This window comes from Etheostoma cragini, chromosome 22 (genome assembly GCF_013103735.1).
Source record: "Etheostoma cragini isolate CJK2018 chromosome 22, CSU_Ecrag_1.0, whole genome shotgun sequence".
Taxonomy (NCBI): domain Eukaryota; kingdom Metazoa; phylum Chordata; class Actinopteri; order Perciformes; family Percidae; genus Etheostoma; species Etheostoma cragini.
The window spans coordinates 4,325,852-4,348,251 of NC_048428.1; the positions used below are offsets into that span (position 1 = coordinate 4,325,852).

The window sequence follows — 22,400 nt, forward strand, 5'->3', positions numbered from 1 at the left end:
ATGGTGGTAGTAGTTCCATCTTACAGGGCAAGCAGCGGTCGTTAATTGTTATCATAAAATGTAGTGCAAACTCACTTTTGCAGCAGGTTGAACAGGTTTTCTCTGCTTTACGTTTAACATAGTTTCATCTTTTTAACAGGTATTCTCCTATTTGCTGCACTCTACGGATATCATCATATCAACGTCGTCATCATGAGCACGTTTTGCGTGACGTTATTGCTGCACGGTCAACTAGACCTCATTATTTAGCACATTCAACTTGTCTCTTCTTTGAAGCATGTTTAACCTTTCCATTTCTTGCAGCGTGGTTAAAAATACTCTTCATCTATTGCAGAGCGTTAAGTGATGTCAATCACTGACATTGAACTCTGCTAACTCGTGACATCTGGCCTCATTCAAGTTGTACTGCTTACAACACGAACATTCTAAACGCAGAGACACTGCTTCTGTTCGTTTGCTATGCGGACGCACTCTTCTGTGTTTTTAAATCCAAGGTTAACTACTTATTGTTTAGGCTCATACCAGCTCAATTATACTTACTCCTGGGAGAGACCGCTGTCTAAACTTTGGTTAGCTCTCATCTTAAGCAAGTCCTTATCAAATTTAACATTTCACTTAAGCATTTTTCAAGTCATTTATTCACAGGGCTGCCAACTCTCACGCATTGGCCGTGAGACACACGCATTTGACTGGTTTCACTCGCTCACACGCCACACCCCCGATTTCTCACGCTGAAGTGTCAACCCGGTCGGTCAAATTTCTTAAAGATGAGTTTATCTGTAGATCTACCTATTGAGCCACTCGTGATCGATTAGTTGTGTTTTCAGTGATTGTGAGGGGGTTCAAGAGCGCTCCCGGTCTGTGGAAATTTTGAGTCGCAAACTGAAAACATTTTTTTCATGAGCAATCCCAGGTGCATTTCACCGGATTCAGGTATGAGCTCTGAGTATTACAGACCGTCCGTCGCTTCGTGTCCACTCGCTCTTTAACTATAGAGGTGAGCAGCGCGGCTGGTGGACCCGCTCTGCTGTGGGCAGTGACGCGTTGCATCCGTGTAGTGCTCCGATGATGCGCATCGTACAGCCTCCTCTAAACTTTGTCAGAGACCAGAGACCCAAATGGGCCTCTGTGTCTGTCAGACCGTCTGCATGAGATCCACCATATCAGCGGAGCAATGACATGCACAGCAGACTATATTACAACTCTCCAAATCTCGGACAACATGGATGGGAGGAGTTATATTTTGAATGTGCATAAAGTTGTAAACATGAGCAGAAATCTGATGAAGCAGATCTGAGCTATACTATACTATATATACGGTACTACAACGTTGGGCCACTATTGTGCTTCTATAACCTCTGTTCATCTCTAAATGTAACTGTAAATTCATTTAATGTTTCATAAAATGAACAAATAGTCTTTATTTTCCCCATTAAGTAAATACAGTAAGTGGGGCACAGAGGATGAGGGCCAAACATTACTGACCCTTGGCACAAAGGTTAAAGGATTAGAATTTATGCAAAACGGTGGTTCTCATTCTTTAGAATTTCAGTGGTCTTAGTTGATCCCTCAACATTAATTCAACTTTGGGTCCTGGACCTGTTCCCCACAGACCCAAATCTTCTCGGCTGTTGCTGACATATGCTACTGTCTCTTCATGTGGTTCATTATGTGTGGCACATTGTCTGGGTCAGTTCTTATATCATAAGAAGTTAATAATGTAAATGCTAAATGCCCTAATACCTGTTGATACTGCAAAAACACAAGGGCTCTTAACCCTACAGTTTTGCACATATCATGCAAGACTTGATTTCTCCATTTTTTTTGCCCAAAACTCTCCAGAAAGTGCCATTTAATGGTTTATTTTTCAATTTTTTTTCCTGGGGGGGCATACCCCTTGACCCCCCTAGGGAGAGCCCCATACCCCACATATAACAAATCCCAATTTAAACCCTGAAGTATAATGATGCTGAAAGGGCCAAAGAAATTGCTTTGTACGCGGCAAAATATGGGTTTGCCCCCCCCCCAAATCTCACTCCAAGGTTTTGGGAAAAGTTGGCAGCTCTGTATTCAAGATAGGGGTTGTTACTGCAGCAGCAGCAAATCATTGTTTCTCATGTATGTCCCTACAACAACTTGGTCATCCTCTTCCAACTCTTCTTACATTCGCCCGACATCCTTGCAAACCAGGGATCTCTGAAGCTATAATTATGGTTAGGATGCATATAACTGGTAGTGGTGTATTGCCATGATCACTGATTTTATATTTTCACATTCTAAAGAGTTGATTTTGCACAAATGTAGCTCAGGAGAAATTCTTTCAGGAGGAGCTAACTATTAATTGATGTTCTCCTAAATCAATTCAGCAGTTATCCTAATAAATGTATATTTTCTCATGCTGTTTATAACTGTTGCATATCTGCAACTACTCTCTCTCGATCGAAATGTCTCTCAGCGTAAATCCTTTTAGGAAGACGTCACTCTTAATCAATGTTCTACCCAACTCAAATCAGCTGTTGGATGTGTTCACCTTCCTGCTAAACCAGATCAGATTCATACACAAATTGCAAGGGCCAATCCCAGAGTCACAATTCTGCTCTAAATAATCGTTTCTCTCTTGTTATTTTGCTGTTGTTGTAGGCAAGACGTCCACCTCCAGCCATCTACTCCAGCTGACCGGTCCGGAGCCTCCTTTTGTGTGGTCTTTGGGCTCCTTTGTTGCCACCACCAGTGTCTAGATTCCATCTGGGGGTTGGATGCTTCTCTATCCATGTGTATAGATACACATATACAAAAGCTTCGAGCAATAGAATCCAATCACCAAAGACTTTGTAAGTTTTATTTGAACTGTAAAATAAATCTTATTTGCATATCTGCAGACGTGTCTCTCCTGATACAAACCCAGGATACAAGCGCCGAAATGCTCCTTAGGAGGGGGGCTGGTGTCTCCCATAGAGGTAAGGTGAAAAGTTCAGTCATCCGTGAGGAGCTGGCAGTGGAGCCGTTGCTCCTTTGCAACGAAAGGAGCCAGTTGAGGTGGTTCGGGCATCTGGTAAGGATGCCTCCTGTGCGGTCTCCCTAGAGAAGTGTTCCATGCACGTCCAGCTGGGAGGAGGCTTCGGGGAAGACCCAGGACTAAATGGAGAGATTATATCTCCAACTTTGCCTGGGAGAGCCTCAGGATCCCCCAGTTGGAGCTGGTTGATGTGGCTCGGAAAAGGGCTGTTTGGGGTGGAGCTGCTGCCCCCCCAACTCAACACCAGATAAGAGGATGAAGATGGATGGATTGAACACAAACGTTGAGGCAAATGTTCCGTTGACAAGACCAAAGTAATCTTTGTGTTTTGTCCTTGTAAACTGATCTATCCTCGCAGCACATCCAGTCTGAAATACCACTTGATGGCCGAGCACACAGCTGATGTGAATTATCCCCCCAAGGTCAAAGTATTTTTTTAACCCTTTAATTGATGTTGACGGTGTTACATTGTGTGAGAGATTATTTGCTGGAAATGAGAATGTTAGTGTGAAAATAAACACAACAGGAGGTTACAGTATATGCCACCATTGTTTTTTGTGAAAAAAACATTTGCACAAAGCAAGCCGATTCACTTTTCTATGTTGATAAGAGTTCAAGAGACAGGGCACCCAGATAGCTCAGTTGGTGGAGCGGGTGCCCATGTATAGAGGATTACTCCTCGACGCAGCCGGCCAGGGTTCGAATCCAGCCTGCGGCCCTTTGCTGCATGTCACTCCCCCTCTCTCTCCCCTTTCATATCCTCAACTGTCCTATCAAATAAAGGCCTAAAATGCCCAAAAAATAATCTTAAAAAAAAAAAAAAAGAGTTCAAGAGACATTGAGAATAGATAAAACTGCGATTAATTACGAGTTAACGATGACAATAATGCAATTAATCGCTATTAAACATTTTAATCGTTTGACAGCACTAATATATATATATATATACACACACAGTACATGTATATATACACATATACTGTACATACAAACTGGCCTTGGGATCCCCCGGTCAGAGCTGGTTAATGTGACTTGGGAAAGTCACATTAAGTGAAGGGGACGTTTGGGGTCCCCTGCTGAAGCTGCTCCCCCTACAACCCTACACCGGATAAGCGGACGAAGATGGATGGATATACAATGTACTGTTGTGGTTTGTGGGGTTTTTTTGGGGTTATTTTTCCCATTTGGCCTTCCCTGTGTTTGTGTTTCGGTTTTCTTCCCAGTCTTGTGTTGTTGGTCCTGTCTTGTGTTCCCCTGTGTCTGTTTGTTCTGCTTCCTGTTTTATTTTGATAGTATGGTTTTCTGTCTTGTCTAGTCTTGTCTAGCTTTGCTTTGTGCCTGTCTGATTGTCCTGCCCCGCCCTAATGTGATTCACCTGACGTCTCACCTGTTCCCCACTACCTAACCCCTGTGTTCCCTTTGTCTCTTGTCAGATCATTCTAGCTTGTCCGCCTGCCAGTTCCTTGTCTCGTTGCTTATTCCAGTGCGCTCTGTGAGTCTCCTACCTATGTTTTGTCCAGTTTTCCCCTGGACCTTTTTTTCCCTGTTTTGCCTTTTTGGGATTTGGACTTTTGGGACTTCTGTTTTACACTCCGTACGTTTTGCTGACGTAATTTGTTGCAATAAAGCCAATAATAATAACCAAACCTGGACGCTGTGAAGAGGATAACAATAAAACAGAACAAAAATGGTTAGGAGTTTGGTTTTCTTTTCGTTTGTTGGCCAAAATGTCATACCAGCCTTAATTGCCGTGATTGATTTTCCTTTTATTTTGGGGAGTACAAAGCCTGAATCACTTCAGAGATCCATTCACCAGTTCTTGTCACGTTTTGGGGGATTATCTTTAGGCTTTCTATCCCTTTTATTTCACGACGAAGGAGTCTAATCTCCATAGACTGTACCTGTCATATTATGCATATACAAGTGTTGCAAATCTGCAACAAAGTCTCTCCTAATTGATATGGGACTATTAAAAAAATATGGCCTGAACCTTTTCTTACTTAAAATTAACCAAAAATGGTAAGTTTGTATGAAAATTTTATTTGATCGTACAACAAGGCAGGTCAAGCTAGTTCTTTCGGAGAATGATTGTAAAGATTTACAAAGAATATTGTTACAGCATTTACTCTCTCACTGGGACATTTTGGGACCACTCGGTGGACAATACACTGGTAAGAGAAAATTAAGTTTAACCATGTATCCAGCTAATTTAAATAGCTCATGTTAATGTATTGTGTGAACACTTAACTTCCTTTAATACTATATGTGGTGTGTCTTTTGCAGAGGGCAAATGGGCCAAAAAAAACAAGTTCCTTTACCGTTGCCCAAGACGATTGTGATTAGTTTAAAGAAATGCAAACAACCCTTTCTCGTATCCCAATATGTATGTGTAGCCAGACCTAACTCCGGAGTACTGTGGAGATAGATCTGGCAGTACGAGACAGTAGTAAACACCGAAGTGCGACATCATGGTGTACTGTCAACTAGAGTGTGGATCGGGCCACATTTTTCTGCCCGAGCCCAGACTGCGTCCGACAGAGCAGTAACCAAACCCGACCCGAGGCTGACAGGCATTAAGTTATTTATCTCCAAGCCCAACAGTTAAAATCTAATATTTTTCTCATACTAATGGCACATGTACGTTTGTTTGTGTGAAAAAAACACTTTTATTAAGCAACTTTAGGAAGGCATTTGGAAATGTCAATAAATGAGCACATCAGCGCACAAGGGGCAACAAGTGCAAGTTAACACAGGCAGGCACAAGAGGCCCAATCGTATAGCCATTGAAATTAAATTAAAAAAGGCCTACCAAAAATGTCCCAAGCTAACAGAACAAAATCCAAAGAATTCACACATGGTTCTGTGGACCTCCTTCTCTGCTTAATGGTCCTGCCAGCAGTGCTGAAGTTGCACTCACTGCTACTGCTGGAATGTCAGAGACGCTGCGGGCAGGGACACTTTGTTTCTGGTAGTTTAGTTGCTGATCTCTACATCTACATTCTAAGCTGTTTTAAATGTAAGACATCCAATGCCTTGTTGCGCTGATGTGACTGAGCTCGACCCGAACTCGAACATCATGTCTAAATACCTGTCCAAAGAATGGTATCCATTCTCTACTGTCCACTAAAGCTGACAGATGAATCCTAATGTCATCATAATTGCAATATGTACATACGCGATAAACACATGGTAAAAGACTGCCTGAAATACAATGAATAAAGAAAAGCAGTCTATTTAGAGTTGGGTACTTTATCAATTCCCCTGTTCAACAACTTTTAACATGTAGACATGGAAGCAATATATTTTTTTAAGATTATTTTTGGGCCAATTTAGGACTATATTATATAGGACAGCTGAAGATCTGAAACCGGAGAGAGAGAGGGGAATGACATGCGGCAAAAGGTCAAAGGTCCGAATTGAACAAGCGGCCGCTGCAACAATGACTGAGCCTTTGGAAGCCAGGGTTACTGCTAGGGTTCCCACCTATGTCTGATTAAAAACCTGGACATGTTGATGACCTGACCGACCACTTTGCTACAAGTGAAAATGTCCATTAGACATTAGACCCACAAGACAAAATTGGCCTTTGTGCAATAAGATTGTGCAAAGTACTGAATATTTTAAACTTAATTTAAAATCTTTAACTTAATTTATCTTAGCTTGCCTGATTGCTTGTACATCATGTCCCCTACAGAGACATTGATGGTGCATTCAACAAACAAGAGACACTGACCCCTCTGTGCACAACACATAGGCCATTTAAGTGTCATGTGACATAGCTTTAGGGAAATATTTCTTCTTTTTTTTTTTTTTACAGATTGGCTGCTGCATATTAACTCTTTTTGTAGAAAGGACTCCTTGAATAGGTGAAATGTCTTCATGTTTGTTAAGAACTCCACTAGGAACACAGCTGACCACAATAATAAAAGGGTTTGATTATCCTCCACTAGCTCGGTGTGCACATTTTTCATATCTTGCAAAGGATGATGATGTTTACACTCACCAAGACAACTCAATAGCTATTAAACTGCATACATCTTTTAAAGGATTTCAGCCTTACTGTGCTTGATGAAAGACAAAGGTAACATTGATATTCTTTGCAGTGGGCTGAATGTAATTACAGACTGGGTATTATGAGATGGAGACATACTGCAGTTAATCTCATGAATTCCAGTTGTTAAATTTCAATGAAAATAATGATACCTTAAAATAAGTATGTTTAGTATTTTTATATTTATAGCATATGTCAAATTATTCTAATGTTTTTTTTTGTGCAGAAAAATAAAAGAATTTTTGAGAAAATCTGTGTTGCTTTCAGTACCTTATTTTACAGCATCCCAGGTGTGAACCTAAGATAGGGGAGAGTTGGGTAAGATGAGCCAGTGGGTAAGGTGACCCACCACCTGTTTCTGTAATATGCACCTTCTGTGTCATTTGACCATATATTCTGAAGAACTCCATCATTTCTATTTTGCTGTGAAGAGGAGAAGCCCATGTGACAAGAGGTAAGTTTATTTTTTATTTCACACAAAAACACTGTTTTGCTTGTAAAGGTAACTTTCTGCAATGCAGGTATACTAGCTGTTGTGCCAAAGCAAATGTATCTAGGTCTAAAGTTGTATTTTGGTACGTGTTAGCCTGAATTGCTAGGCTAGGTAAAAATTAACTTAAGACACTAAAGTTAAGTTAAGTTTAAAGCATAATATTGTTTTAAATGTAGTATTACACAACTGTAACCATACTGTATATTGCACATTGCATCACATTGCTGATCACATTAAAAAAGTTGGCTGAGCACTTCCATTGCCCCACTCCAAAGAAAAGCTGTGAACTGGTATTCCGGTTTTCACAGAAAAACAACATCCCTGTCCCCACAAACTGGAAAGAGGATGGTCTAGCGGTTAAGGTGGCCCGGAAATTAGATTATAAAGGCTGACAGTTTCATGCTACTGTTTCTAAATAGAAGTAATTATTTTTTGTTAGGTCAAGATAGGTTCAAGAACTTTATGGAGGGTTGCTGGTTCAAGTCCCTGTTTGGACCGAAGTACAGAGTGTGGACTGGTAGGTGGAGCGATGCCAGCAAGGTACTAAACCCCCCTCAGCCGCTCGGGGCGCTGGTCCAGCACTGGCAGCCCACTCACTCTGACATCTCTCCATTAGTGTGTGTATTTCAGTCCTGTGTGGAGTGTGTAATAACAACAGAGTGTAAATTGTAATTTCTCCATAGGAGATCAATAAAGAGCATACATTAGAAGTAACATATTTGGGAAGAGGGTGTTTTAGGGCTGTTTAGTATGATTTTAGAATTGCTTGGAAAGCTTAACAATTCAGATTTTTTTATCATGGCTCTTGTCTTTGTTTTGTAGGTTTAAATTCCCTCCAAACATGAGTCATCATGTTGATGAAACAGATGTCACAACAGTGCAGACACCAAAGAAAGTTGGGGCGGAAAAGGGAAAGAAACAAGTGGGGGCTCACATCTGCCGAAAGAGGAGAGATTGTGGCAGTGGTCTGTGCAGTCAATGCTACTGGGAATGCAGTGCCTCCCATGTTCATCTTTTAAAGGGTTAGATACAAAGACCATTTCATTACAGGAGCATCTCCAGGATCAGTTGGTTCCTCCACCAGATCTGGCTCTATGAAGACACCTTTGCTGAGTTCCTTGAACATCTGGATCAGCATACCAAGTGCTCCTCTGACCATCCCATGCTGATACTCCTTAAAAACCACGAGGCCCATATTTCCCTGAGGGTCCTGGATTTAGCAAAGAGTAAGGGGATTGTTATGCTCACAAATCCACCCCACACATCTCAATGCCTGCAGCCTCTGGACAAGAGAGTCTATGGTCAATTCAAGACTTATTACAACAGAGCTCTCAATGGTTGGATGCAATCTAACCCAGGCCAAACTGACAGCATATATCCATATTTCTTGCTCCTGAAAACTATGCTGGCAGTCCTTCACTTAAAATATATGTTTAAAACTATTGTTCACCAACACAAAAAATAAAAGATAAAAGAGAAAATTAAACTCCAATTAAAGTTTAATTTTCTCTTTAATCTTTTATTTTATTTCCTGTTTTGTTTTGTGTTGTTTTAGGTAGCTTTAAAAAAATGTACAATGTTTGGAAAGGTACGTGTATTATTAAATGTTATTTTTAAAGAGGCAAGTTATTTGTTTTTATTATGCCTGCATTAAATCATGAAAAATAGGATGGTCAATTTACCCCCAGATGGCTCAACTTACCCCTAGTCTGAGGTAAATTGAGTCACATGAACACTTTTTTTTCTGTGGTCATGTTTTTAAGGCTGTCATAGATGCATTCTTATATGTTCAGTTGATAGGTAACATTCCAAATTAACAGATGTCTTCATTGTATTTCTCTTAATCTCCATTGGTTGGAGATGCACACAAGTAAAAACTGGCTCATCTTACCCCACTCTCCCTGTGTCTTTCCAACAATATGATCATGTTCAAATTCTACCCACAACAAACTTTTAAGCAATTGAGGATAATAAAAAGGAGCAATGACATTCTTACCAAATAATTGTGGAAAATTATTTTGAAATGTGCTCCTGATTTGGATTAGCCTACTCAGGCAGGGAGTCCTAGCCAAGCACCCCGCAGCAAGGATATCCTGGGTAATAAGCTAAGTTTTAAGAAGCACCAGAGGGGGCCTGCCTGGGGATCTCAGAAGCTGCTCATGGGGATGACTATTTCTATAATATAGCTGGGAGCCTGACATGCAGTGCTTTAACGTTAACATTAACGTCCTAAAATCAAAACTTATGAGCAGCATGCAAAGAGATGCATAAAGGGTGTGTTTTCATCTCATATAATTAGTTAAGAGCCTAGCAGCAGTGTTTTGGGTATTCTGCAGGCAGGTGATTGACTTGTAATTTATGCCTCAATAAAGAGAATTTTAACACTCCAGATGAAATAAAACCCCAGACTTTTTCTATCTGTGGTGACTGAAAAATAACAAATTTTGGCTCTGATCCTCATCTGAGGGAAAAAAGACTGCATCACCCTAGTCCCTTGCTTTTATTATTATTAATATAAATAGCGGGGTCTCATTCAGATTGATTCATTCATAGTTTAACAGTGACAATGCCCCTGGCATGATTCTTCAATTGGGCTCCATAAACATGCATGTCCATTATAACTTTTTATATTACATTTACAGTATGTAATTGCAAATATAAGACAGAATTTTAGATGGGAACTCATTTCAAAACATTTCTTTAAGGATTCTTAACAACATTGATATTAAAAAGTTAATTTTCAGAATTAAGGTAAAAGTGTCTCTTTACCTGAGATGCTGAGCTATTATATTTGCATAAAACTTGAGTGTGCGTCTGTATTCTAAAAAGGCTATTTTACATTAAACAGCTGCATAAATGTATGCGGAAGTCTGTTGTTGGTTGTTCTATATCTATCCCCAACAACCTTTTTTAGGTAAGTGACTCACTAACGTGTCAAACACATCAGGAACATTGCAGACCAAGCTGTATGCTGGTAGTAAAACTCTGACTGCATGAGTTCTTTTTGTGTTCCACTGTGCCCTCCTTATGTAACCTTCCCCCAGGGCCTTACCTGAGCTGGGGTTGTGTTTAGCTGTATTGGAGGATGTGTGGGATGTGGAGGTGGAGGCCACTCTCTGGTCTGAACTCATGCTGTCCTGGCCCAGAGGTGAGTTGGACTTCCTTGGCTTCTTGTCCGTCAGGTGCAGCGGGGAGCTTTTCTTGGGAGGCAGCAGTGGTCGTCGAGGCCTGGCAGTGGCATTAACCTTCAACCAGGCTTGAGCTTTGTACTCCACAATCTCTCCGTAGTTAGCTCGTGTCACCCGGCACTCATATAGTCCTTCGTCACTCTTGCCAACTCTTGAGATCTGCAGCTTGTGTGAGATGTCGTTGCCCTGGACTTTCACTGTCTGTTAGAGTGATTGAAAGAGACCATAGTGTCATATGAGGGATGGAACCCAAGAAGATTTCCCGACACATCATTCCACTTTGTTCTGCTACATACCTCATTGTCATTAAACGGTGACATTTGGATACAAACATACTGAGGGGAAGTTGGACTCAGACATATAGACAAAATGGGTGGTGTAAAATGATAATGACAGGTTAAAATATGTTGCTTGATGCACAGGTCAGAGTTTGTATAGTGGTTCTGCAACTGTGTTCCGTAAGAACACTGGATACAGGTTTTCCTTCTATCTTGTGGTAAACTTGGAGATCTCGGGACTATTTTTTTTCTTTTCTTTTTTTTCAGTAAAATGCTATAATTTTTTACATTAACAAACAAAGAATCAGACAGTTCAGAGTAAAACAGAGTAATAATGTACATAGTACATGTTACATCAACACGTATTGGGATCATATAATGTACGTTATTATTTGCATTAGAGTCATGTCAAAGGAAGAAGTTAAACAATCTATGACTTATTTATGAAGGTAAGGTGTGGACGCCCTTTCTCGAGAAAGGGTTGCCAAACCCAAGCCAAACTGCCAGCATTTCTTCAGTCCAGAGGGGGAGGGAGATGCCTTAAAGTTTCTTTCCAGGCTAGCAATGTCTTGCTCAAGCTCTAATTGCTTAGCTAATGTACTCTTTCCTTTTTGCTGCTATGTAGGAAATTATGGACCCTCTAAGAAAAGCCTTGCCTGTTTCCCACAAAGAAGAAGCAGAAACCTCAGATGAATCATTTGTAGAAATAAAAAGTTCCCATTGATTTTCTATATATGTCAAGAATGCAGGGTTGCTAAAGTGAGATTAATTTAAACACCAGTGTCTAGAAAAATGGTAATGATAAGGTGGCTATAGTTCTAAAGATACCGAAGAGTGGTCTGGGAAAATGCATGTGCTAATGGAGCAATTTCCAGTCATATCAAGGACAGATCTAGAGACAAACATATAATCAATGTGAGATCTTTCTCTCATTGATTAATGCCGCTCAATGCGTCAAATAGGCCAAGATCAGAGCAAAGCTCAATTATGGCTCTCACCATTTTGCATGGGGTTTGGGTTCCAGGTGGACTATGATCCATATCAGACGCCAGACTGCAGTTAACTGCAGCTTTTACAGGAGCATGTGCTACTACAAGACGTTTCCACTTCCAGAGCGCAGAATAAAACCCTCCACATTCCACTACCGCTCCTACAAAATAATGTTATTAGCTGTTATTATTCTAGGCACGTGTCAACATAAACCCACTGGTATTGTTAATCACACAGAAAGCCCCTCATTAAATATTAACACAGAGTGACCAAATTGAGGAGGTGGCTGTATATCACAACACAAATATTGAAAAAAACATAAAGTGAAGCCAGATCACCATTTGCGCCTTTTAAAAGTCTTATGTGGAAGTGAACTAAACAAAAAACTTTAAGGTTAAAAAAAACTTTAGGTAGACCTTAATTTGCTTAATTTGCTGTGACCATGTAGTCCCCATGTAGTCCCCCAGATCAGATCAGCAAGAAGATGAGATGAAAGCCACAATTTGCCGGTGTCTCTCTTCTGACTTTATATCAACATGTTAACAAAGTTAGCTGCATCCCTTTTGTGTTTCAAACTTGTGCTCAGTGGTAGTTGTGGTTCACAGTCTGTGTAGCTGGGAAGCGCATATTATAAAGGATTCCTTGTTGTTCAGAGCCTGACACACACCATTGAAGGCTCGTCACCTCTCTAAGATTGCAGGTGATAAATACTGATGATTGAAAATCCTCTGTCCTTCATGTTCAAGAGTTGGCGTCGACCTCACTGTAGCCATTATTATCAGTTTATCACTGGAGTTGTGTAGTTTAATAATCACCAGGCGGGGACAAACACCCCTCGGCACCCGATCAATTAATAACTTATAACAAGCTTTAACACCTAGACTCGCTTCTGGACCAGGCACGTTGGGTTTCAAAGAAGTGGATAGGGCGTTTTCCCTCCATACCTTCTTTCAGGTTGTGAACATGAATGTTATCCCGCCTGCTGTGTTTCTCCATATCATCCATGCAATCGCCCATTAATCAGCCATCATCACGTGGCACTCGAGCCAATGTCTTTTGTTTACTGGTTTGAGCGCAAAATCTTCTGGTGTCTTGAAATAGGCGATCTAAATAAAGTCCTATATCACCGTACATGTATTTGATTTGATATAGCATATCTTTTTAAAACAGTATCATTGTAGAGTAAGTTATCTGACAAGTCAGCGGATAATCTGGTGCTAGATGAAATAGCTAAATGGTAATATGTGTTTTTGGCAGATATTAAGGTACTTAGTCACAGAGCAGTCATGCTAATTGATTTGTAGTGTTGCCTGCTATGGTTAAATACAACTCATCATGTTTAAAAGGATATTTAAGCTTGGCTTTTTAGGTGTAGGGTTGCATTTGGTGAAACACCTGAGTAAATTGGTACTTGAGGCCCTGGAAACCTGGTTTAAAACTTTGAGCATTTCTCTATAACAGAAAATGTTCATAATTAATAAGCAACATCCTTAGGAATAATGATACATGTTTTAAAAAGTGTGATATGTGTTCCAGTCTACAATTGTGTTCATACACAGCTAATTTAATTTGTATTTTGTTTGTTATTAACCTCATTCTTTTAAAGGAAATTTAATAGCATATTTGACATTAAATTACGTTTAAGGGTGAAAAAAAACATTTCCAGTACGCATAATGCTACATTCTCAAACCTTACAGAGGTCATAGACAGAAGATTGGGGTAAACGGCAAACTATTAAGGCACAGCCCTTTGACTGGAGCAAGCGGCAACGTCAGGATGTGCGTAACATCTGCATTCTACCTCATTTCCAGCAGGAGACGACTCCACTGGCTCCAGAAATAAGTTAACTTCTATTGAGGTTTATGAGGAAATGATTTATTGACCCAGTAGCTTAACAGTTTTACAAGCGTTTATGGTTTCAATTGCTAGTTTTCCAGTCTTCTTCAATACAGCATAATGTTCATTTAGTAAATTATGTTCCCAATTATTTTGAAATAGACGATAAAGCAAAGGATGCTTTAAGGCGTGGCTACTCGCCAACCTGTCCATCATGATGAGGCTTAGCAATATTTTTCCATGGCACTGTGTTAATTAAATAGTTGTGAACTTGTTTTTGGGGTGCTGTCCAAGTTTTCATCTTAAACTTTGACCCTCTTACAGTGTTTGTAACTTCATAAAAGCTAATGGGAACAGTTTGGTTACCTAAACATATCTTGTTCAGTGTTTGTGACATCAACCAAAGCTAGCTAGCTACCAAAGCATTAGCTGGTAACTTAAGGGAAAGCCTGCCAAATTTTCAGTAATGATGTACATGCAGATAGCCAGCGGCAGTATCCAGAGGTGTTTGACCGCCGGTGAAACTCTGCTTAATGACTCGCGCCAGAAGGGTTGAAAATCAGCAACTTTCCCTCTTTAGCGTTTAGCTTACCGCATTGCTTACCCTATCACCCATTGAAACCATAGAGACACTGGCTTAGCCACGTCACTCTCCCCTAGATCTGTCCTTTTGTCCCAAAATGGTCCAAAATTCCAAGATGGTGACTGCCAAAATGCAAACTTCAGGCTTCAGAATGGCAGTCCACAAACCAATGGTTGACGTCACTGATGTTATGTCCATTATTTCTACAGTCTATGCAATGGATAATTGTGTTAACATTCTGAGTGGTGCTTGTGGTTAGGTTTAGAAATGTAGGGTTAGGGGTGGCCGGGTCAGCTCAGTTGACAAGCAGGCACTCATTTACATAGAGGTTTACAACTTGACGCAGAGATACCAGTTCAAGTCCGACCTGTGACGATTTCCTGCACGTCTTCCCCCTCACTTTGTCCTTTCTCACCTAACTCTCCTGTCAATTAAAGGTCAAAAAAAGGCCCCCCTAAAAAATTAAAAAATACAGACATGTAAGGTAAGGGAAAGATTGTGGTTTTAGTGGCTCCTGTTTTATGCTTCAAATCCCTGGTAACCTTTTTGACTTAACTAAAATGTTAATAGATGTATGCCATTAATTTACAATGTTAACATAACTCAGCAATTATAATTCAATTAGCAATAAACCATAATTTAAGTTTTAAAATATCTATGTTACCTTGAGGCAAGACCTGCCACTTTACATTGCACATGAGTGTTTGACTATCTGTGGACTCCAGTGAGGTAATTGGGAGGAAGTGTGTTGCACTGGGCACAGAATGCACATACAGAAAGACAGGAAAAAGGGGCAGAACGGTTGGCAGGGCATGAACGCAGGAAGGGAACCACTCTGACAGTAATAATACATTGCCACTGATTTCACTGATTAGCTCCTTTCTCCGGTTGAAGGTGTATTATTCGGTGGAAATCAGCTGCTGTTGTGTTTGCTGAGAATGAAATGCTGCCAACAACGCAGCACACATTTGAAAGCACTAGGTTGCAACTAGGAACACATGACGTGCTATTCAACTTACACTTATTTTTGTCCCCTCATCATCAGGATCAGGCTCTGGTATCATCTCCATCTGGGAACACACAAAGCAAGAGAAGGAGAAAGAGAGCATTAGTTCTGTAGTGTCTGCTGCAGTGTAGCTCTCAAAGAACCACGCTAGGGTCACATTCAAGTATGTATGTTATGCAAGTGAAGTGTCAGAGTCCCTAAAACCAGCTACAAGATTACTACAACAACTTAAAAAAAATGCCATCATCTATCTGCTGACGGTAATAAATATTTAATTCCATCCAACACAGTTTACAAACTGTGTGATTGCATGGCTACTGTTCTTCTGCCTTTAAAAATAAATGCAGGAAGATGTTGCTCTTGCAACCATTTTTGATTTATTTTTAGATTCTTTGAGTGGTTCTGTAGAGAAAATACAAAAAGACAAGACAAGTCAAGACAGGAAAAGACAGTTTCCAGATGATGCGATGTATCCATGGCAAAACTGGTTTAGACCAGGATTCTGTGTGACAAACTAACACCTTCCTGGGACAAAGGATGCCTCAAAACCTCCATCAGTCTGCAGCAAAAGTTATATTATGAATAAAACCTTTAATTATTAAATGTCAGAAGGAAGCACAAAAAAGCACAAAAAGTACTTAACAGTAGCGTAGTTCTGGGGCTCAAGAAATGCTCCTGTTTGAGATCTGGTGGCATAATTCAAGCACAGTGGCAAGCACTAAGCCTACATCATGGACTGAGCATTGATTTTAGTGGCTATAATTTATTTATTTATCTTACATCAGATGCCAAATGGATGTTTGCCCAAAAAAAGTCTGCTGACTAAAAGCTGAAGCTGAACATGAGCAGTGCAGCAGAAAAGGCTTGAGAGGTGGAGGAGGAAATTTCTCTATGACATTAGAGCTCCATGGCTAAGACAAAAAAAGGAAGGGTAGGAGAAGGATAAGACGGCTACTTATGAGCATTTACAGCAGATAGCGTGTCTTCAAATGCAGTAATTACCTCGGAGAAAACAGGTGCTTTTCTCTTGAGAATGTTTGGCAGACAGGTGATTAATGAACAGAATTAGGAGCCATAGCTTTCCCTGTCTGCATGTGTGCATGACTCTTACATATTGACTTCACAGATGGACCTGGCATCCGCTTTTGTATCAGGGAGATGTCTTTACTGTGAGGAAGGATTAATTGTTCTGAAGTCTTGGCGTTGGGCGTTTCAATTCATCAATTTCAGCTTCCTCTTTTACAAACTTCTCAGTGGGAATAGGGGCTGGGTGTGCAGTCTATATGTGTCACCTGAGGAGAATAAAGTTAGGGTTCTACTTGAAGACAGATGCTCTACTCTGGTCTACACATAGTTGCTGCTGCAGGAAAACCTGGTCACAGTGATGAAGATGGTGGATAATGGTTTAATTGCTTCTCAAACATTTCATTATGGAAAGTCCTATGGGGGTATTAGAATAGCTTTTCATTACCGCACAGCGGAACTCTAGGTTATTATTTTCTAGTGTCCACTGTTTAATCAATGTAATACAAAATAGTTTTTAATGAATTATTCCTAGTTCTTTGTTTTAATTAAAATCCTTTACTGATTTCTGTCAAAGCAGTAACACAAGCAACATGTTGTCATTGCTTCAATGATTACTTTAATTTGCATTATTCTCTTCTGACTGTAATATTTATTTATTTATAATCACTGTATGTACTGTTCGTAAAAATCATCCCACTCCACAGTGTTTTGTGGTCTTTTGTTGCTAAGGGTACCATGCTTGGAACTTAGGGCTCTATTCTGGTGTGAAAACACAATGCAACACCCCAATGTTTTATCTCTTTGACTGCGCTGCTTTGTTATCATAGTGACTCGCCATGCACCCCAGCAGAAGCAAAGGTGCAGGAGAGGGTGTAGATGAAAATCCATTGCACTGCAATCTTGATGTCAATAATAATTGCATCTTGCATGGTCAACTGCCTGCCTGCTCAGAGTAGGGTGGCAGCTTAGCACTCGTTCACACCTGTAATTTGTTGGCTTTCCGAATGAGTTGGAAGTGAGTTAGTAAAGTTGGAGCAATTTGCCTTTGGTTAGTTTGGTTTGGTTTGGTTTCACACCTGGAAAAATTCAAGGTTACCAAATTGCGTCATCACAAATCAGGCAAAAATGTCCATCTCTGGGGGTGGGAGCAAGAAAGTTAATACAGAAAGAAGGTCCTGTGTTCTGGTCTAGTGGTTAGACCATCTCATTTCATTAAAGTGATCAGACATTGTTTCGCAAGAGACGATACTACATCTGCTCTGGACACAAAGACTTCACTTTGCTCTGCCGGTGTCTCCAATTTTAGCAGCTGCTTGTTTGACTACAGGGATACGATTGATAGACAGTGAGCTTGACCGCAGTAATTTCTGTCATAGATACACTGCAAGCTGCTACAGTTTGCTGCTCTGCCGTATCACAGATTGCTAAGCACACCTGACTACAGGAAACATTAGCGCAGACCTGTGGTGTAAAGGCTGTTGGCGTAAAAACGCCTTAAACGCTTAGTAAAACTATGTGGTGAAGGCACACACCCATGTAAACCTCCCTTACATTACACAAACTCATGTATTAATGTTTTGTTAGCCTTTCCACTTTTATATATTTACTTATCTATTATTCTTACCAGCTTTGTAATCTTTGACAGTAAATAGCCTGAACTGAAGGCCTATCCTTTTTTCTTTTGACTCTTTACAGCCATCTGAAGGCAGCAGGTCCATCTTCAGTCTCTAACTGAGTGATGATGTGCAACGTCAAGGGGCAATTGAGCACATCAGATCAATTGGTTACATTTTGTGCAACCAGCAACAGACTATTACAAAATACCAAACTTGTCATTTTGATGAATTATTCTACATTTTGTACTGCAAATCACCAGTTGTGTTGGTGATGGATGCATTCACAATCTTAGGAAAAATGATAGATTCATTTTTAACTTCTTTCTGCGCTAGTATCTCCTTCAGGGCTGTCCGGTACTACCGGTTCTCACTCTGTGCCTCCATCCATGATACAGTAAAAAGGATGGATGAATGCATATATGCCTTCAATACCAGCAGCCCAATATGTGTCCTGTCTCAGACTAGAGCTGGTACGTGTCCACGGGCAAGTGTCATTTCCACGCTTAACAATCATTGTCTATGTGAGCAGCTGTGCAATGCCTTCTGGTAGCCTTGCGGCATCTAGTTGTCCACTGCTCGTTTGCATAAAGTTGAATCCAGGCTACGTAATGCAAATCAGGGACTTTTGGCTCAACACGCTGCCAATCCAAAACTCATGCATGGCTTATTTCTCAATAAAATGTTTCCAGAAACACATTTTTTTTAACTCTTTTTGTAAAATATGAGATTTTTTTGCAAACAATCTGCCGTGTTTGTTTGGAATAGAATTGGCTCAACAGTCCTAATGTGTAGGAACTAACATTTCCACCACGGTTGCTGTGGGCATGTGTAAACAGGGAGTTTGATGCTTTTATTTGTTAAAAGCTAAATTACAAATTTTTAAAATATGTACTCATTTACGATCTGCACCCACCCCCAGAGATACTTTTTGATTTAAACATGTGTTTCTTTACTTTTGGAGCTGGAGGTGCTCCTGAGCTAATAGACATACAGCATATTAGCAAAAAAGAGCAGACTTTCAAGAGACAACATATTAACTAATAAAATAGTTTATCAGGACACAGGCTAATCACAAAAGCAGTATTTTAAAGAGTGAAATGCTAAATGTGTGTGTGGAAAAAGTAGGGCCTGATAAAAGGAATGACAAAATGAATCATTTTAGTTTTACGGACAATATCTCTTTGCTTGGTCCCCGGGTCAGGTGACCCTGGGACCAGGTATTACAAACCAGGTAATGAATCCACCTGCTTTCACCTCTGCCCTTCAAATATTTTATAATGTTTAATCCAAATTGACTCTTTGAATTTGCAGCCACAAAATCTAAAACAATAGTCAGTATTTCTTTTAGTGTGAAACTATTAGTCACCCAACACTGTGCAAATGCAATTAAGGTAATTGTGGCATAATTTATGTCCAAAATTAAGTCAGAATCCTGGCATTTATCATGCGTTTATCTGCCACTAAGATGTTGCTGCTGTGTCATCAAAAAGAACAGATGAAAACGTTTAAACAACAAAAAATTCTTGACCTAAATGTACCTGGCAAATGTTCCCAGAAGTAAGTTTGGAGCCTGCGACAGCAATGTAAAAGTTTTCAATGACACTGTTGGAATAAACCTCCATTATTTTCCCATTTATATTTCATTTCTATCGCATGAGTGCCTTCTGAGCCAAAGCCACGGCTGCTCACAAGTATCTCAATTTCAATCTCTTGTCTTTTTATTGCAAAACCCTTCCACCATGACACGCTGCCATTCTTCATGCAAATCTCAAATTGACTTCTTGTAAAATGTGCTCTGCAATTATTGTGCATCAAAAGAGCTCCATTGAGTTTCTGAGACTAAATTAACGTCACATGAAGAAAATATGTTATCATTTAAACTGAAATATAGACTAGACCACCCTGTGTGGCTGTGATTGCATTACAGCTCATACTGTGACGGGAAAGGATATAATGTGAGAGCCCTGACCCCGGATGATTGACGTGCATGGCCATTGAAAAAATAATAAAATTACCAAATATTTAAACAAGTTTATCCAGCTGATAAAACAGCTTTATCCAATCAGTTTTACAAACACCAACACTCGTAGGAGGTTAAACTCGGTCATGGACTTCATATGACACGTTAAACCCTGTAATCTTAAAATATGGTGGTGGAAGAAATGGGTCATTATGTACTGCTGTGAAAAGCTTATCATCACAAGTTTCCATTTTGTGATGCCATCTTAGTATTTTTTTGAAAGACAGATTAAAAAATACATAACCCTGGACACACAACCCGAACTCTAACTTGTCCTTTAAATATCATAGGAAGCAGTAATATTCCACTTAAATGCATCAGTGATGTAGCCTAGAAATCTATACCCACCCTAGCGGTAGCAAATGTAATTAGCAAGTTGGAAAAAACAAATTCTGGTGAGGCCAATCACATTGTGTATCGACTCGATGGGCGGGTTTAACATAAAGATTGTTGAGTTGCGACAGTTTTGTGTGTATTTCCTGCTGCTTGAAAAAAAAGAAGTCTGTGCTTTGAACTGGCTTTGGCCATGACTCTGGAAAACTTGGAGTTAAGCACTGAAGTCATTCTAACAAAAGGAAGATGTCTTCGGAGTTTTGCATACCGGATAAGGCAAAAGTTTAATCTATCAACCAGCATTGCTATGGTTGGTTGTAGCGCTGTTCTATTGCGTGCAGAGGGAATTTGAAAGACAAACGTTTATCCCGCCCCTCAGATTGAGCCCTGCCAATGGTGAGTTTTGCATACCCAACATCTAAATGTGTGTCTGGCTTGTCCGGCTATCTGTGATCTGATGCACAAGAAAATTAATCTGAAGGCATATGGATTTAAGAATATGTTTATGTATACTGTGAAAGAAGCTGCATACGGAGTTAGAATCTACAGTTAATTTTAGAATTAGATTAGACCACCTTTAAAGGTACAGAATAATCAAAATCAGTGGGACCCTGGGCTTCTAATAGGTCCATAGGACAACACCTGGCAATCAACAATTATTCACAGCGATAAAAAAATAAATAGCCAGAACATATGAAAGTAAGAATATTAATTCATTATTACATACTCGTAGGTTTCATTTGACAAATAAATTGATTAATTGATTGACTGACACACAAAGGCCATTCCGAAAGAAAAAAGACACACAATGTTGGCTACTTGACATCTACATTTAATAGCATTACATCTACACGTAGCTCTGTCACCATTTTTGTATTTTTAAACATTAGTATTTTGAAAGTATTTCTCATCTCTCAGAAATCACTGAGTAAATAATGTGTTTTAAATGTCATTGTCATACTGTCTGTGTTTTTATGACGGTGCTATGCATAGTCTCTGACAACTGACATGTGCCTGCTGTCAAACCAACTCTCTGGAGCTCTGTGCCGCCGACAGGCCACCAGTAGACAATAACCTTATATTTTTATGTTCACAAAACTCACGTCACAACATCTGCTGTATTGTTCTTAGCAGATATAAGCCCGGCAGACCAGCCTGATTGTGCTGGCTCTAGCTAGCGTGCGGTGTTGCCAGGTTGATTGAAAAACAGGGAAATTACCCACTAATACCAGTTCCATAAATTACCCTTTAAATCGTTCCCTGTTATTTGTAGTTGTCTGTCAATGAAAACTTTCTTTTATTCCCCTTTGGATTCTGTAGAGTAGATGCTGCACAGCCCAGTCTCATGGTAGTTTGTGAAATGGTAATGTTTTTTTGTTGGTGGTGAGCACTGATGTTAAACTAATGTATTTTTTTGGGAAGAATTTTTCGGGATAACAGCACAATTACGGTAGTGAGCAGTATTAAAAAGCTGAAAATCTGTGTGAGGAACGACACAACACAGGACTTTCATGCTGAAGATCAGGGCTCGTGTCCCGCGTGTAGCAGTTACTTTCCGTGTTCTTCTTCTCTTAACCTCTGAGCCCTGAAGGGTTTTTGACCCCTTCTGGTCTGTCTGGTTTTATTTTATAAAAACGTTTGTAAAACATCAACCTTGTTGTGCACAGTCAATTTAAAAACATCTCATTTTTCAAGACAAATTAGAGTGTCAGAATATTTGTGTTGCATTGATGCCAAAAAAATGAAACGGAAATTGAATCCTTCAGAGATTTATTGAAATCACACACAAAAATATGATAGCTAAGCAATTTTCTTTTGTGAAACAGTTGGTTCATGTCTTTGGAGCATTGGAGCACAGAAATTAACATTATAATTTCTATAGAAGTACAACTATTTACATTTTTGCAAAAAAAGTCCAGGCGTTTTTGCCCTCATGCCATCTACTGATGCCAAGCCCCAAAAC

The 22,400-nt window shown here is 39.9% G+C and overlaps 1 protein-coding gene across 2 annotated transcripts in view; it reads right to left on the minus strand.

Annotated features, from left to right (window-relative positions):
* Positions 1–22,400, minus strand: part of vstm2a (V-set and transmembrane domain containing 2A) — a 103,101-nt gene that overhangs the window by 16,638 nt on the left and 64,063 nt on the right. For both annotated transcript variants that reach the window (XM_034862199.1, XM_034862200.1), the window contains 2 exons: positions 15,456–15,506; positions 10,613–10,949 (listed from right to left, as the gene is read on the minus strand). In XM_034862199.1, coding sequence (XP_034718090.1) covers positions 10,613–10,949; positions 15,456–15,506 — 388 coding nt within the window. The remainder of the gene's footprint in view (positions 1–10,612; positions 10,950–15,455; positions 15,507–22,400) is intronic.